The sequence below is a fragment of the Tinamus guttatus genome, unplaced genomic scaffold, assembly GCF_059628265.1.
Source record: "Tinamus guttatus ecotype Peru unplaced genomic scaffold, ASM5962826v1 Tinamus_guttatus_pri_ptg000060l, whole genome shotgun sequence".
Taxonomy (NCBI): domain Eukaryota; kingdom Metazoa; phylum Chordata; class Aves; order Tinamiformes; family Tinamidae; genus Tinamus; species Tinamus guttatus.
The window spans coordinates 10,934,848-10,950,924 of record NW_028288594.1 but is presented as its reverse complement, the minus strand read 5'-3'; the positions used below and the strand labels follow the sequence as shown (position 1 = coordinate 10,950,924).

The 16,077-nt window shown below is 44.0% G+C and overlaps 1 protein-coding gene across 1 annotated transcript in view; it reads left to right on the top strand.

The window, feature by feature from the left end:
• Positions 1 to 12,652: 12,652 nt before the first annotated feature.
• The window catches only part of SLC12A8 (solute carrier family 12 member 8), a 45,861-nt gene continuing 42,436 nt past the window's right edge, over positions 12,653 to 16,077 (top strand). Inside the window, exons 1-2 of the mRNA XM_010218349.2 lie at positions 12,653 to 12,721; positions 12,928 to 13,074. Coding sequence (XP_010216651.2) covers positions 12,653 to 12,721; positions 12,928 to 13,074 — 216 coding nt within the window. The remainder of the gene's footprint in view (positions 12,722 to 12,927; positions 13,075 to 16,077) is intronic.

Below are 16,077 nucleotides of genomic sequence, written 5' to 3'. Positions count from 1 at the left end.
TGGATCTGGTCAGTGTTCATCTGGGTTAATTTCCATTATACCAAAAGATTTGGAAAAAAAACAGCCATGGTTTTCCGTTCATGTACTGCTGTGCAGGCAGCACAAATTTGGGGATAGTGTTTGCGTTCTGCCGAGCTCACAGCAGAAGCTTTTTAGTTGTAGGCCATGCAACCACCGAGTGCGTGTGTGTACGGTGGCTTTTTTGTGGGTATCTCCTACTGGAAGAGAAAGTTGATTTTGAAAAATAGGAAATCGATAACATTTATTACCAAACTCCCTCTATATATGCATGTATATGTGTGGGCGTATATATGTATATATACATACACACGCACATATATTAATAGGCCATATTTTGTACCTAAATTACTTGACAGTGTCCCTTTTCGCATGAGTCCTTTGATATGTTTTACCATTAATATAACAGGCAATGAAGGAATTGGCTTGTAATGGTATACTAATAAGCGTTTACATTTTCTTCATTTGATTTGAGAGTGAATTAATCATAAATTACAAGGTTTGGGGAGAAGGATAACAATATGTATCGCTGTATGTTGAATTACGAGTAACAACATAAAAGTTTTAAATTAGGTGATAAAAGAACTATGTGTCTTTTAGTGTTGTCTTAATGAAAAATGTGGTTCCAAAGGAAAACAGGGCAACAAGATGTTCATGTGAATTAACATTTCCTTACTTGCATGTTGTACTTGTCAGGTTTTTTTGGTGCAGGTATCTTTTCATTGTTACATGGGAAGTTCAGTAAAATCTTGCTAATTCGCTGACTGCTAATCAAAGCATCCCGTAAGTTTTACACATCTGTGAGGGTCTCTCCCCACCTCTCTGCAAAGTTCTAAAAAGGACTGTAGGGAGCTCTCGTTAATAGTAATGCTGTATTACTTCGCCCAAGTATACTTCAGAACCCATATTAGTATACTGGGAGGTACAAGAAATACTGAAAACTAAATTATAGTTGTCAAAATAAATGAACAAAGTATGTTTTGCGATGTGACATCCTTGCTTTTGTTGCCTCCTTCTTCACTATTTTCAAAATTGTGATTTGTAAAGGGTTTTCAAGTCATTGCTGCGAATTATTGGGGTTCTACTGTAACTTTTGGAGTTTATTCTGAGGTATGTGTGTTCTCCTATGAAAACTTTTCACCTGGACATATACAATATATTCCATGCTTGTTCAGAATATTTTTGTAGTATTTGTATCATATGTTACAACTATTTGAAATGAACCAGAATATTTGGATGAACCCACTCTGAATTTTGCAGCGTTGGATTTCTTTATGTATGTATACTTGTTAACTAAATTTTGTTTATGAGGGTTTTGATTTTTATTTTTGTTTGTTTGCTTGTTTTAATACCATTACAAATTGGAGGGAAAATCCTGATTTTCCTGGGAAGCCATTTGGAAATTTTAACAGGCAGAAATATGCTTGGACAGCTAGTACCAGTATCCAGGTGAACTTTCAAATTACATGTTTAGTACTGAGGCAGTGAATACACTTTCCTATTTTAAATGTTTTGCTAAAATGAAGGCTTGTAACTTTGAAAGTTCATTCAACTTATGGTAATGCATGTTTACGTTAGGCATGGAATGCATTTAGTTAAAACTCACATTGCAAAGGACAAATACTAAGAAAGTATTACTGCTAATGAAAAGAAACGTCTTAAAGTTTAAACTTTTGTTCCATTTTAAATTGCTTTGTGTCAGGGAAATAAATTTATAGTTGCTTTTGCTAAACTCTACATATAAAACCTTATGTTTCCTTTTTAAAACTGTACCTTTTGGTAGGAAACACAAACTGAGGCAAGCAAACCTTTCTAAGAGTTGTTTCTTGCTTTCCTTAATCCAATGGATGGAAAGGTAATATTGTGTAAACAACATTATTTTATTTTTTTATGCAATATCATGCTGTAAATATGATTTATCAAATAAGGATGTACCTATGATTGAATCTTTGATTCTGCACAGTTAGAGTTTATATATAAATATAAATGTGTCTTGACAATCAAGGACTTATGTCAGTCTTCCTTTATGATGTTTATTATTGTTATGCATTCCATTTGTTTGAATTGAGTACAAATGTGGAAATTTGTATCGTCTGTAAAGTATGTAATGTTTTTATAGCTTGCTTTAAAAAAAAAGCAAAACAAGGAATCCTGTAAATACATACGAACTGATCACAGTACTGCTCTGTTGGAAGGCATACGATGTTGTACTGTTTGTAAGCAATAATACAGGACAGTGCTAACTTTACAAGTAGCATAAGGATAGTTCCAAAAATACTTTCGGAGTTAATAGCCTTGTTTGAGTCAGTGAATATTCATCATCTTTTTTTTTATAAATAAATTCAGATGTCCTCCTGCTGGAGTATCTAACGTTGTTTACACAGCACAGTTTCAGTCGCGGAGGGGACGGCCTTTAGATCTATGGCTTCATCCGTGCACACTTTGAGGCAGAAACGGATGGCCTGGCTGCACTTCTGCGGGAGGAGGAAGACTGCAAATTTGGATAGCTGTGTCTCTAAAGGATGAGAGATCCTGTTCTGCTCCTGTGCTGATTCCTGGCATTTCCTCTACTTAAATCCGGAGTCTTTAAGTCCCGATACTGAACTGATGAGACTTGGGCCTCCAGTAGAAAGGAGTAGTTCTCTTCATATTTCATACGCAGATAAACAGTGAACTTAAAGTCACATTTCATTCGGGTTGCTTATTTTTCCATTTCTGAGTTACGAGATGCTATGGGTTTGTTCGATTACAACAACATCAAACTTACCGTTTGAGCAGGTATTAGACTGTACAGAGCAGCGAAACTATTTCAACACAGTCATCACTGCTTTAGAACCTCCCTACCCCCAATTTATAAATGTATATGACCTACCTTTTATAGAAAAAAAATGTTTTTAAATGCTAGTCATTTATATAATACGTGCTTTGAAGGATTTGCTAGTCACTTCTGTCACTTTTAGTACACTGGTATCTTTTATATGTAATGTATGCTTTTTATTATTGTAGTAAAGCATTTCAGTAGGAGGAATTTTGCAACAGTATGAGGGGCTGGAATTTTCAATGTCAGAAATGAATTATACTGGACTTTGTCTATGTAGTCTTGTCTTTCTTTTAATGCTGTCTGGAAGGGAACTTGGTATCCAATAAAGCAAGTGACCTCCTTTTATTTTGAAGCACTATGTAGTGCTGAAATGAGTCTGGGAATATGATGAACTTGAAGAGAGGGAGAAATTGGTATAAAATCTAGTATACAGGAGAAAATAAATGTGTTATGAAGAAAAAAACTGATATATATAGTGGAACACTGTTACAGTGCTTATTCTGAGATAGTGTTATTTTCCTGAAGTCCATATGCCTTCCTTGTATTTCAATTAATTATAAAAAAAAATCCTTATAGATAATTTTGACAATAGGTTTATTTCAATGATTAGACAGTATTCCTGTATCCTACAACATCAATTCCGTCCCTGTATTGTCAGCGTAAAAATTACAAAGACAAAAAACAAAAAGATCATAACCTGAATTCCATCAGTCAAGGTCTGTATATAGGTAACAGATGGCTTTATAGGAACCCAAGAAGCTTGAACTTGTTTATTCCTTATATTTCTGACAGAGAGAGTGTGTGCATGTGTGTGTGTATGTATGTGTGTGTATATGAAGGATGCTTGAGTCTCATGGCAAAAATAATACAAGTCTAAAAGGATTTGCTATAGCTGAACACATGGCTTACGTTTAGTATGTAAAAGAAACGTATAGATTTCATAATCAACTGAAAAAGACAAAGATAGTTTTGCAGGAAACAAAACTATTTGGATAGCAGGCTTGACCAAATGAGTTTTTTGGTTAAACTTGATATATTTTAGATGACTCTATTTCTGCCTTTACTTCTGCCCTAAAAGCAACTTAAAATATTTTGGACATTACTCTTCCTTTTCATTTGACTGTGAGTGTAATTTATATCATGGTTTACAAAATGTGGCATGAAGGATTGGATTGTTTTATCTGTATAATACAGTGAAAGGTTGCATTTTTGCATAATCCTGGTGAATGGTATTGTATTCTTAGAATTGATTTATTCATTAAGTGACTTAAGTGAGTTTCATTGCTTTTGACATTAATGTTTTCTTATGGTTAACTTAGTCATTTGGGGTTTATAATACCCTCCTATGTATTGTGAAACTAAGGGAAGTTATGTTTTTGCTTTATTTTTAATTAAACTAATAGTTTGATAATTTATATTTGCAAATGATGCATTTTAAATGTGGTCACTTGCTGTTTGAAAAAATAAAAATATAGAATATTGTTTTATGAATAGACTTAGCAGTATTTTTCATGTTAGATATTTTCAGACAAAATCTGCTTAATGAGAGGACGAATGCATTTAAAGATCTACCATTGTGCAAGAACTGAACCAGGTAATATCAAATATCAACAACTAAATATTTAACTATTTGTATTCATAGTTTTCATACACAGCAAACTGATTTGGAGTTCCTTCTCCTTTGCATCTCTTCTTTGAATTTAGAGAGAAAAAAAAAAAAACAAAACCTTAGGACTTTAACTTGCATCTTGCAGTTAGAAGACTACTTTGTCATAGTAATGGAATCTTCCCAATAGGAACATGTAGTGTCCACTTTTCTGAGTCTCGTTTGCACCAGAGAAGCTTTATACACTGCCAGCAACTCCTCATGCAGGTGAGATTCAGGAATCGGGTTTAAATCTCACTTGTAAGAGTGAACTTTACTACTGAACTTTTTAATGCATTGAGTAAAAATACACCATATGTGTGCTGCATAATGGCATGAGCAGTATGTGGAGTATTTAATGTGTAAGATGGGTTTTTCCTGCATTGAGACAGGGAAAAAAAAGAAGAAATATTGAGGATCCAGCATTTATGCCCTTACTAAATCAGAAGTGTGTGGATCAGAAATAATAATAGTAATAGTAATAATAGCAGTACCTTAGCAATAATTCCTGATAATATAGTTTTCCTTGCCTTTATTTTATTTTATTTTATTTTATGTTATGTTATGTTATGTTATGTTATGTTATGTTATTTTATGTTATGTTATGTTATGTTATGTTATGTTATGTTATGTTATTTTTTTGTCGAAGGCTTTGTTTTCCTGAGGTCTTTTGGCAGGTTTGTGAAGCAGGCGATTCTGATGAGTTTTATGTAAGTGAATGCTGAAGTCTCACAATTCCTTTTAAACAGAAAAACATCTAGTAAGTTCTGAGCTAAAACTTGAGCCGTGATCAGGCGGTCACTGCAGAAACAGCTGGGCAGATGTTCGGCACAGCAGCCTCAGCAGAGAGCTGGCCACACACAGATGCAAGACAGAAATATATGAAATATATGAAATCATGTATGAAAATATATGAAATTACATGAAATCAGCACCATCATTTCTGCAGGAACCATCTGAAATTGGCCTTAGTGATGCTGCCCCATCCCAACCCGTTGTAGCTGTCCTTTAGTGCCTTTACCTTCTTCTGAGACCCGGGATGAGGGCAGCGCTGCGGCTTGGTACAACTGCTGTTTCACTGTTGCTCTGGCAATATAACGTGGTGTGTTGACATCCCTCTAATATAGTAACTGCTTCTACTTGTTTTATGTTTTAACAGGAAGTGGCGCCTGCTCGCTCGCCCACCTGCTCGTCTTGGTTTCTGATGTTTCTGTGTATGCTCGTTGCACTGCTTTTTATTTGTTTGAATTATGTGCTGGAAATAACAAATCAGAACTGATAATTATTGCTTATTGACTTTGATGATGAAAATAGGCAAATAGTAAGGTGATATTTTAAAAAGGACATTTTTTGGCAATATTTTGTTCCCAAAAAAAGTCAGAATCTAAATTTTGTGTTGAGTGTGAAAAAAATCCATTAAACTAGCTGTATTTTTTGCTAGGAGAAGGAAATAATATTCTGTTAAAATGATTGATCACTTGTTTATTTAGAAGGTTAAGAAATATATCCATTTACTTAAGTTGTTCTTGTTCTTCACACGATAAACATTTGTATAGACTCCGGGTAGTGAGCGATTTATGAAAGCAGAGGAATTTGGAGGAGGGCTGATTTAGGAGGCAGTGGGGGAGACCGTCCTCTTCTTGGTTGCCTTGCGTGTTGCGTTTGCCGGCACAGCAGAGGATGGTTTCCTATGGAATATTGTCTGCTTTTTGTCTGCTTCCTTGTCCAGGTACGGAGCGTAAGGAAGAGAATTCCCCCCGGGAGCGAGTTGGGGCGCGGGGTCCTCTGCAGCGAGCGGCTCTGCGCTGGCGAGTCAGGTGAGTCGCCTCCTCCTCCCGCACCAGGGCCCGTCCTCGGGGCTCCAACATCCCTCATCCTTCAGTGTAGTTTTTAGACTCAGAAAGCTCTTCGGGAGCAATAGTTCCTTATTTGGCTGCCCTAAGAGCTAAACTAAGGTAAGAGAGGTGATACGGTAACCACAGGGAGCACAGGGAATATTTTCAGAGCGATCGCCAGGCAATCCTGATCACGGAGTGACATGCAAAAGCAAAGCAGAGGGTGTCAGCAGCAGCTCAGGGCATGACTTCCTTTCTCTCAACTACGGTATTTCCTTACATTTGCTTTGCCAGTTCCTGGGAGCTTGGTTAAAGCTGTTTAATTCTAGGCAGATCAGAACAGTGTAAAAAAGTTACAATTCCCAAAGAAGCAAATGTGGGAGTGCTGATAGACCAGACTGATCTGTCTCCTTTTTTTCCCCAAAAACAGCAGTCAGAAAGGAGCTTTTTCTTCAAGGCTGTATTCATTAGCTTAAAGGAAAATGCCAAATGGGGAGAATGTTCCAAATTAATTTTTGTACAACAAATGCTCGGTTTGCCCAGTTAAATGTGTAACAGAGTTATCTGAAGGTGAGCCATAGGGATGGCACGTGCCCACGGGATGGCACGTATGGAAAACGCCTCAGTCATCCTTGTGTATTGACTGGAGCTTTTAAATAGCTGGAACTGGAATGTTGTTTGTGCTGGTGCTCGGATGCTGGGTTGATAACCCCTGCATACATGTGCTCAAGGAAATTCAGGAAGATGCAGTTGGAAAACAGGCGTTTCAGTGAACCATGACCGAACTCGCATAGAAAAGTGCTGGTGCTCTATTTTGGGACTATTCTCCCTCTATTTAGCAGCCTGTTTTGCTCCAGATCTAGGGCTCTCCTGGAGGTCGCTGGGTGGTGCGAGGAGCCCGTGTGCCACAGCCAGGTTTGGGCTTCATGACAGGGAGCCCGGCTGTGAAATCAGCCCTGCGGTGCTAAGGGACAGGCTCGCCGGGCAGCCGAAGGCGCCCGCCACGAGGCACGTTGTGATTAATTCCCATTACAGCAGGAATCAGCCCTGCCTGCGTTTCGGGTGAGGGCTCAGGCCTTTGGACTTCTTAAATCAACAGCTTTTCTTGCTGGCTGATGTTTGCACTGCTGCTTTCCCTGGTTCTGGGCGCACTTGCTGCAGGTGTATCTTTGGGATCCCCATATTTTTCCCTTATTCATCCTGCATAACCTTTTGCCAGCTCCCTGGCTCTGTCCCACATCCAGTCCTGCATGCCAGATGCTGGAGCAGGGACACAGTGAAATCCTGGGGCCCAACAAGTTTAAGATGCTGCATCTGTCAATCCCTGGGAGGAACATGATTGCAGAGGAAAGATCCTTGCCGTCCGCTGGAACTTGCAGCACTTGCTAGCCCTGAAAAGGCACAAGAGTTGGACTGTGATGTTCTTGCAAGACAATCTTTAGTCTTAGTTGTGTTTTCTCCATTTTTTCTCCTGTAAAAGTGCTTGGCATAATAAGGAGAGAATTTTATTACACTTTAAAAAAAAAACCCAAAAACCTCTCTGAAATGGTTCATGGCGGTTTTCCCATAAGATGGTGCCGGGGGTGGCAGACTGCGAGGTGAGGACGAGCTGGGTGTCAAGGACAACAAATCAGTGTAGTCATCAGAGACACACGCAGTTCTGAGGAGTAAGTGCTGGGGGGTCGGTTCTCTTGCGGGTGAGGAAAATGCCAAAATTGCCGTGACTTCCCTAGGGGCAGGCCGAGGCCATGCTGAGCAGTTTGCAATATTGCTGCGCATGATTTAGCTTTAAGTGGGCTCCTTGAAAGCACCTTTCCCTGGACTGCTGCACTTACTGTTCCCGGCATGTTCAGCAGCGGGGAGGAAAACGGCAACTGCCCCAGGAAGTGTCTCTCTCTTGTGGAGAGCGTGCGTGCCGGCGTGTGTGCCCACAGCACCCGGCTGCAGCGGATCCCGGATCTTCACGGATTTTGCAGCATTGAACCTGCTCGCTCCGGAGCGCGAGAGCAGAGAATCAGGCTGAACCTGTTCCTGCTCTAAAGACCGTCCATCTGCCTCGAAGGGAACCCAGGAGACCTTCAGAAACACTCCACAAACGGGATGTATCCGAGAAACCTGCAGCCTTCCTCATCCCAGCTTCATCCTCCCCTGAGAAGAGTCTTCCTCCTGTGAACTCTGGCTTCTGCCACTCGCTCCATCACGTTTTGGCTGCTTGTGCAGCAGGGAAGAGCCAGGGTGGGTCGCCTGGAAGGAAGTGCACCTGAGCAGGCCACCTGAGCCCGTGTGTTATTTTATTTTATTTTATTTTATTTTATTTTATTTTATTTTATTTTATGTCATTTTATGTCATTTTATGTCATTTTATGTCATTTTATGTCATTTTATGTCATTTTACGCGGTGTCAGCCGCGGCCGGGCCGGGCTCGGGCGCCGCGCGGCGGGGGAGCCGCTGCCGCCCACGTGGCACCGGCGCGGGGCCAGCGCGGCCGGGGCGGCGCCAGCGACACCGGCCCCGGCGGCGACACCGGCCCCGGCGGCGACACCGGCCCCGGCGGCGACACCGGCCCCGGCCGCGGCCCCGCGGAGGTGAGTGCGGCCGGGCCGCGGGCGCCGGGGAACGGGGAGGAAGAGCAGCTCATCCCGAGCACCAACACGCGCACCGAGCCCGGCCGCGCGGCAGGTGCCCGGCGCGCAGCGCGCGGCTCTGCGGGGCATTCGCAGCGCGTCCGGGTAGGGGTGGCTGCTTTGTGCTGGCGGCGGGGGGTGTGCGGGTTTGTGGGTTTCTTTGCTTTCTTTTTTTTTTTTTCTTTTTTTTTTCTTTTTGTTTTTTTTTTCCTTTTTTCCTTTTTTGTGTTTTTTTTTCTTTTTGTGTTTTTTCTTTTTTTGTATTTTTTTCTTTTTTTTGTATTTTTGTTCTTTTTTGTATTTTTTCTTTTTTTGTGTTTTTCTTTTGTGTGTCTTTTTACATTTTTAAAACATTTTTACTCTTTAATTTTTCTTTACTTTTCCTTTTTTTTTTTTTTTAAGAATCGGGGCTGTGGTTCTGGCTCTCCCTAGCAAGGAGCAACACGTCAGGCTTAGGCAGGGTGTGAACACCTCTGCCTGCAGCGTGACATTGATGGCAGCTGCTCCGCTCTCCCGCAATCCCCACCTTCCTCCGGCTCCCCCGGCCCAGGTGCTTTCAATAAGCGGAACCGGGGGAGGTATCCAGGGGAGTTATTAAAGACACAGAGCCAGCAGCTCACTGGGTGTCTGCGCTGAGCAAGGCTTGGAAGTTCTTCCTCCGATGGGGACAGAGGCCTTGGGAGGTCGTGGGACCACATGCAGTTGTGTTTGGAAAGGCGCTCGCCTCTCCCCTTTACATCAGCCAGCCTCTCCCTGGCTCCGAGCGGTGACGTCTGGCCCAAAAACTGGCTTTAGTGTGACTATTAATAAGATATGATTCCCTTGAAAGGATGAAAAGGCCACAGATATTTCACCTGTGGGAATACACTTCTGTAATTACATATGAAGATCTCTCAGTGAAAGGAGTAACAGGGAAAGGTAACAGTTTTCCTAAAACTGCAAGGAGTTTTTCTTAATGCTTTTATACTCTTCCTACCACCAAATGCTATGGAGAAGGTAAAACAGCTGTTTTTGTTTCATTTATAGACTGGCTAGTGTCTTTGGCAGAAACTTTGGGAAAAGTGATATCAAATAAGTTTTGTATTAGATCCTCTTTTCTATTAAAGGAAAATAATTACTGTTTGCTTTTTGGGGGAGTGGCAGTCTAGTCTGTAGAGCACAAAAAGCTTCTGCGCTGTGAATGCCTGCACAAATGATAAAACCACCACCAAACACGTTTTGCAGTAGCTCAGAGACCGCGCTGTGCTATGAGTGCGCTACATAAAGTGCAGGACAAGCTCCTGCCCCAAAGAGTTTCCGAGTTTTAGGCCCTGATCTTGCAAAAATGCATGCACATATTTGCATGTGGTGAGTAGTGACCGTGGCGGCACAAGGGCAGAGCTTGCCCTGGGCTGTTTGCTCAGCTTCTGTGTCTGCGTCTCGCGCCGCGTCCTACGTGAAATCTTTGCTTCGGTGGCTATGTGGCATTGAAGGGACCCGTGTATTGGTGATTTATGTCAAGACTTGCAGGGGGTTTTATACCACGCTGAGCGGGAGCGGGTTAAGCAGCAAGGTGTGTTTTAGAGGAGGCTGATGTGGCTTTTCTTTCCACATTCGTCTGGAGCTGCTGTGAAAACACAAGTTTGTGTGACCACGGTGAATCATTTAGTGAGAAAATCTCTTGCAAGGAAGCACTACACTGGGAAGCTTAGGAGAATATTTCTATTCAGTTGTAATCTTGTTTCATGTTATGTGTTTTCTTCTCTTCCTTTTTTATTACTATGACTATTTGCATAAAAACATTGGCTTTATTTCTTAAGAGTTCATCTGCTCCTGCTGCTTTTGCGCTGCTTGAAGTCCCAATCTCCCTGTAACAGCAGCCATTTGGGTTATTGTAAAGGATTATTTGCCACAAAAAGAGGGGAGCAAGCAGCAGGGAATCAATGAACTCCTATCAGCTTCGGTGCTGCTTAGCAGGCCACGTGTACAGGGCAAAGAAAACCCTCCTGTGCTGTCTGTTGTGCCAGGGTCAGCAGGGAACCCGCTGCTCCCGAAACACCAAGTGCAGCAGCAGCAGGGTTGGTTATTTACTATTTTGTATTTTAAAGTAGAATAATAGAGGACAGGTGGTAGAAGTGCTAATTGGGGAACTGGAGATTTGGACCCTGATGCAGAAAACCTGGGTGACCCTGGGTAGCTTTCACTCAGTTTGTTTTTACCTCTGTCCCTGTGAAATAGGAAGAACATGTTTCCTTGCCTGCCCCTTCCTTTTAGCTTGTTTCCTTGCCTGCCTCGTGCCTTTAGCTTGGAAGCTGGAGGAGTCGGTGATTCCCACGCTCTGCTTATCCTAAATTGGGCCTCTGGTCTCAGGTGAGAAGTCCAGCTGCAAGCACAGCGTGTGATCACAACTGGTTCTTCTTGTCAGCACGTGATCCCAACCAGTCAAAATGCTAAATCAGCCCCAGGAGAGCCAAGGAACCAGATAAATTGCTCTCTCCTAGGGCCCTGCCTTGTTGTCCTGCTCTGCTTATCACGTCTGCAGCCCTTCTGATTTTCTAGGTGCAGTGCAGCTGTGTTGAGCTCTGGCCAGGCTCCTTGGCTTGGGCAGCTGGTTGATGGCCATGCAAGATCATTTGGGGAAAGTTAGGTTTGCTGCCAGCTGGGAGGAGATGCATAAAAGCAGCTCCCAAGGGCCAGGGGAAGAACAAGCCCAAAGAGGAGAGGAACTAGCAGTATCAAGGCAGAGAAATGCTTGCGCTAGATTTCCTCTTCTCCAAGGATGCTTCAAGTGATCCTTGAAATAAAGCCAGGCAGTACTCTGCAGCAACAGGCCTTGTGTTTAATTAAGCCTGACCCAATTCTGGAGCCTGCCCTGTGGCAGGTACGAATTTGAAGTCAGGTCACTGCAGACAGGCAACTGGCCTCTGGGCGTGGGTATGACCACGAGGAAGGACGTCTGAGCATCACTGGGGAAGATGTGGCTAGTTTGTTGGAAACAGCTGCTTGGAGCTCAGTGGCAATGAAGAAGGTGAAGAGGAGAGCATCAGAAATCCAGTGTGTAAATCTGGGGTGAACACCTTGAACTGCTTCAATTCCACCTCTGTGGTACAGAAGAGGTACAGATGCTTGTCTAGGGGGGCGAGATTAAATAGGACTCTAGGAGGCAACTGAGGGGAATATGATCAAGGCCGTGAAATGATTAGTGGCTTTCAGATGGTGAAGTAGAGGTCAACACTCTGCATTTCCCCTGTCACAGGAGCCTGACAGCATGCAATGAAATTACCAGGAGCCAGATTTAAAGCTAGTGAGAGGACGTGCTTTTCCCAGACGGCACGTAATGAAGCTCTGGAGCTAGTGCTGAAAGTGCCAGGAGTATGAGCAGATAAAGAAAAGCACATTTAGAGGTGCTAGTAATAGGGCTGGTGACACAGTCCCTGCCTCAGGCCGCCTCCAGGAAGGTGCCGTGGGGCTGTTGCCGATCGCTGTGTCCCTGCGCCGTGGTTGTGGGTCAGCTTGGCCTCTGGGCACGGAGCAGCCTTTGCAGACTCAGCAAGCCACAGCAGCACCTTCTGCCCTCTCTTCTTTCACAGCAGGTGCAATAAAGCCATGAGTCCTCCACAGCGGAGGATCCAGCGCAGCAGGGGTTTGGCGGAGTGGAAGAGCTGACCTCGTGCTCCCCGCGCCGCGTTGTTAGCGCGGCGGCTGCGCGCAGGCCCGGAGGGAGGACACGATGCTCGGCCTGAGCAGCACGAGGAGCGAGGCCTACGTGCAGGATCTGTTCCACGAAGAAGCACAGCAGGTACGTTGGGCAGCTGGTTCCTCCCGTAGCCCGTGTCTCCACCCCTGAATGTCTCTGGAGCCCCTTCTGCTCAGCACCGTGGCAGGTGAACGAGCCTGAAGTAGCAACACCATTAGCTGAGCATCCGTGTAGCAGCGACCGCGAGCGTCGCTCCGCAGCCTGCCTAAGGACCGAGAGGTAAACCCAAGGGCTCTGCTTTCCTCTAGGTGCCTCAAACACAGACGAAGCCTTGGTGGAAGATCCAGTTGTTCGTGTGGGAGCCGGTGCTTTTTGGGACGTGGGATGGTGTCTTCACGTCGTGCATGATCAACATTTTTGGAGTGGTTCTCTTTTTGAGGACCGGATGGCTTGTGGTGAGTGAGTGCTGAACTGGTTGAACATGTGAATTAGGTGGTTGTAGTTCCCTCTTCACCTCCTTGTCTCTGTTTTTCATCTCCACAGGAGCATTTTTGATTCTACACTTTTCATTCTGGGAAGTGGCTCGGTTAAGCCCCCTGGTATTTCTGCTTAGCGTTTCAGAGTGTTGCACTAAAATAGAAGGCTAAAGTGGTCTTTATAAAGGCTTTCGACCTTCAGAAAGACCAAAAACTGTCACAACTGAAACCAACCCATCTAGCAAGTAAACAGAGACGCTCTTGTGTTGTACTGTTGCATCAAAATACAGCTTTTTAGGCAAAATGTTTTGCTGTAATTGCATCTATTCTACTGTGTTCCTCTGAAGTTGAGCTATTTCAAATGTGTCAGTTCAACTTGGAGTCCCTCTGTCTTGAAGAGAGAACCCTTAATTGTGAAATTGCCCTTGCTGACAGAAAGATTTCCACCTTTGGATCTAGGGTAGTGTCTCACTGACGGTCAGAGCCTGGAAAAGTGTCTGCTAAACTGCAGTGCAACATAGGGCTCTTCCTAATGCAGCACCTTGCACAGTCCCTTAAAAATTCCCATAGGAAAGGGAAAGCTTCTTTAGGGAATGGTTAAAGTTCAGGTCACAGCACAAGTTTGTGTCATGAGCACAGGAGACATCTTTCTCATGCTTTGGGAAGGAATTTGCACTGTATGTTGGAAGCGGATTCCCTGAGAATTACATGGAATATTTGGGCCCACTCTGAAGAAAGCTCCTTGGAGAAGAGTGAATCCATGGCAGAGCAGAGATGAAATGGGGCTGCTCCAGGCTTGTATCAGGATGCAAACTGGAGCCTGGTGTCCAGCCCCATTCCCCAAGGGATGCAGACCGGCTTGCTCAGTGCCACCTTGCCTTGTACTGCACTCGCTTCGCCTTTGCGGGCAGAAACTGTGTGGGGAAAGTGCCATCTGTTTTGGCGAAGGAGCCAGAGTGATTTTCCTAGCTCTTTTCCTTTTGCTCCTTTTTCTTCCATATCTCCTTTTAAAGTTCCTGCTGGAGCAAACACAAATAAAAATTAAGTAAATAAAAGAGGAAAAAAAAGCAGAGCAGCTGGAAGCTGGCGTGCAAGGAAGGGAGGAGGCGTCGAGGCTGGCAGGGCCCACGTGGCAGGGCAGTGTCCCGTGTGGATCCTGCCGCAGGCTCCGGCCGGGCTGCTCATTTCCCGGGCAGGGCCGGGCTTGCTTGCGGGTCCCGGGGGACGCTGATCTTACCATGCTGTTAAGCAACTGTTTTAATGCTACACTAACCACTCGCCCGGGTTGTGACACCTTCCAGCATGCATGCATAAATAAGTATGGGATTTAATCTGGCCTTTTTCCTCCCACTTTCTCTGTGCTCGCTATTGTTGTTAGCTCAGCCGTCCTCCCTCCGGGCATTGCTCCTGCTTTCACCATTAACCCTTTCTGCTGGGGAAGCCGTTGGGTTGCCGATTAACTAGCTTGGGCAGTAGCTCAGCCCGCGTATGGAAAAGCCCCAGGCTGTGTGAGCATGTGCAAGCTTTTCCTTTTTTCCTTTCTTTTTCCTTTCTCACTGAAGCGTGTCGTGTTTATTAACTCTTTTAAGCAAAAGAATAAGCAAGAAGGAAACGAGCAATGGTCCCGCTGGAAAGGAGTGTCCGGTTCTAGAGGACTGTGTGGTGCTGAGCCAGCCAGCAGCTGTGTCCATAACAAACCTTGGCTTCATTCCCTGCTGACCAGATAAAGCTGCTGTCAGAGACAGCGGGATGCTGAACCAAAATAGGATTTTATGATGATAGCAACATCCTGGATGTTTCTGTTGTCTCACAAAAAAAGAGGAGGAAAAAAAGAAAATATCTGGGCCACCAACCAGCCCCAAAGCTGGAGGAGCAGCGTCTTGCTGCTGATAGCAAGCAAACCCATATTGAGGCTGTCCTGACCTCAGGAATGAGGACGACGGGAGCAGGAGGAGAAGGAGCAAGGCTAGGAGTGATGTGGACGTGGCCTGTAACACGGGTAAAGGCAGTGGAAAGGAAGCCAGGCTTGTTGGTGCAGTGGGCACTGCACTTCTGCAGTACCCATGGTGTCACTGGAACCGCTCTGCACCGGACCCTACTGCCAGCAGGAGCAGGTGGCTGCAGCTTGAGGAAAATAAAATAAATGGTGACCTGTGAGAGAGGATTGGGAGGTGCTGGGAGCAGGAGAGGTGCTCCACTGCTTCTGGAGCTACCAGTCAGCCTCCTCTGTGAGAAAACCTGATGATAAATGGCAAACTGAACCCTTGAAGGTTTGGGTGATGCTGGCCCTTCCCAACAGGGTTTTGCTCAGAGCCTTCTGCCCTTCGTGCTGCCGTGAGTGTCCTTGGGTGCCGCACACCCTCCCCTGGCACTTCCTCTGCTCCACATCCGGAAGCTTTTCCAGCAGGGCTGAATATCCCGAAGAAAACTATATAAGAGTAAAATGAGAGCCAGAGCACCTGCTACTTTGCATGTTGTGTGCAGATAACGCACCGCATGCAAGGGTTTATGAGGGTGTTATTTATCTTCCACGCAGTGTTTCCTTTGGGGGTTTGTTCTTTGTTATCTTTTTTTTTTTCTTTTTTTTTTCTTTTTTTTCTTTTTGGGCAGGGTTAGATCTTTTAAAGGTAAATGTTCTGAAAAATTGAAGTGTTGGCTTAAACTTATAAAAAAAAATCAGCTCTCACAACCCCCAAATGTTTAATTTTGAAAGTTTGTGTTTGATATTTTCTTTTATATTTCCTTCTAACTCTAACAGGCAAATAGAGCATGGAGCAGCTGAATCATTCAGTTGGATGAATTTCTTGATTTTTTTTTTTTTTTTAATCAGAGGACAAAAAGAACAATTCATGCAGGAACCCAGTGACAAAAAACACTATCGTGTAAAAACCTGTCCAGCCATAGAACAAAGCAGGTCTTCCTCAGGCAGCTTAATTGGAAACACAAATTTGGCAATGAATTATGTTAATTATACAAAGTAAA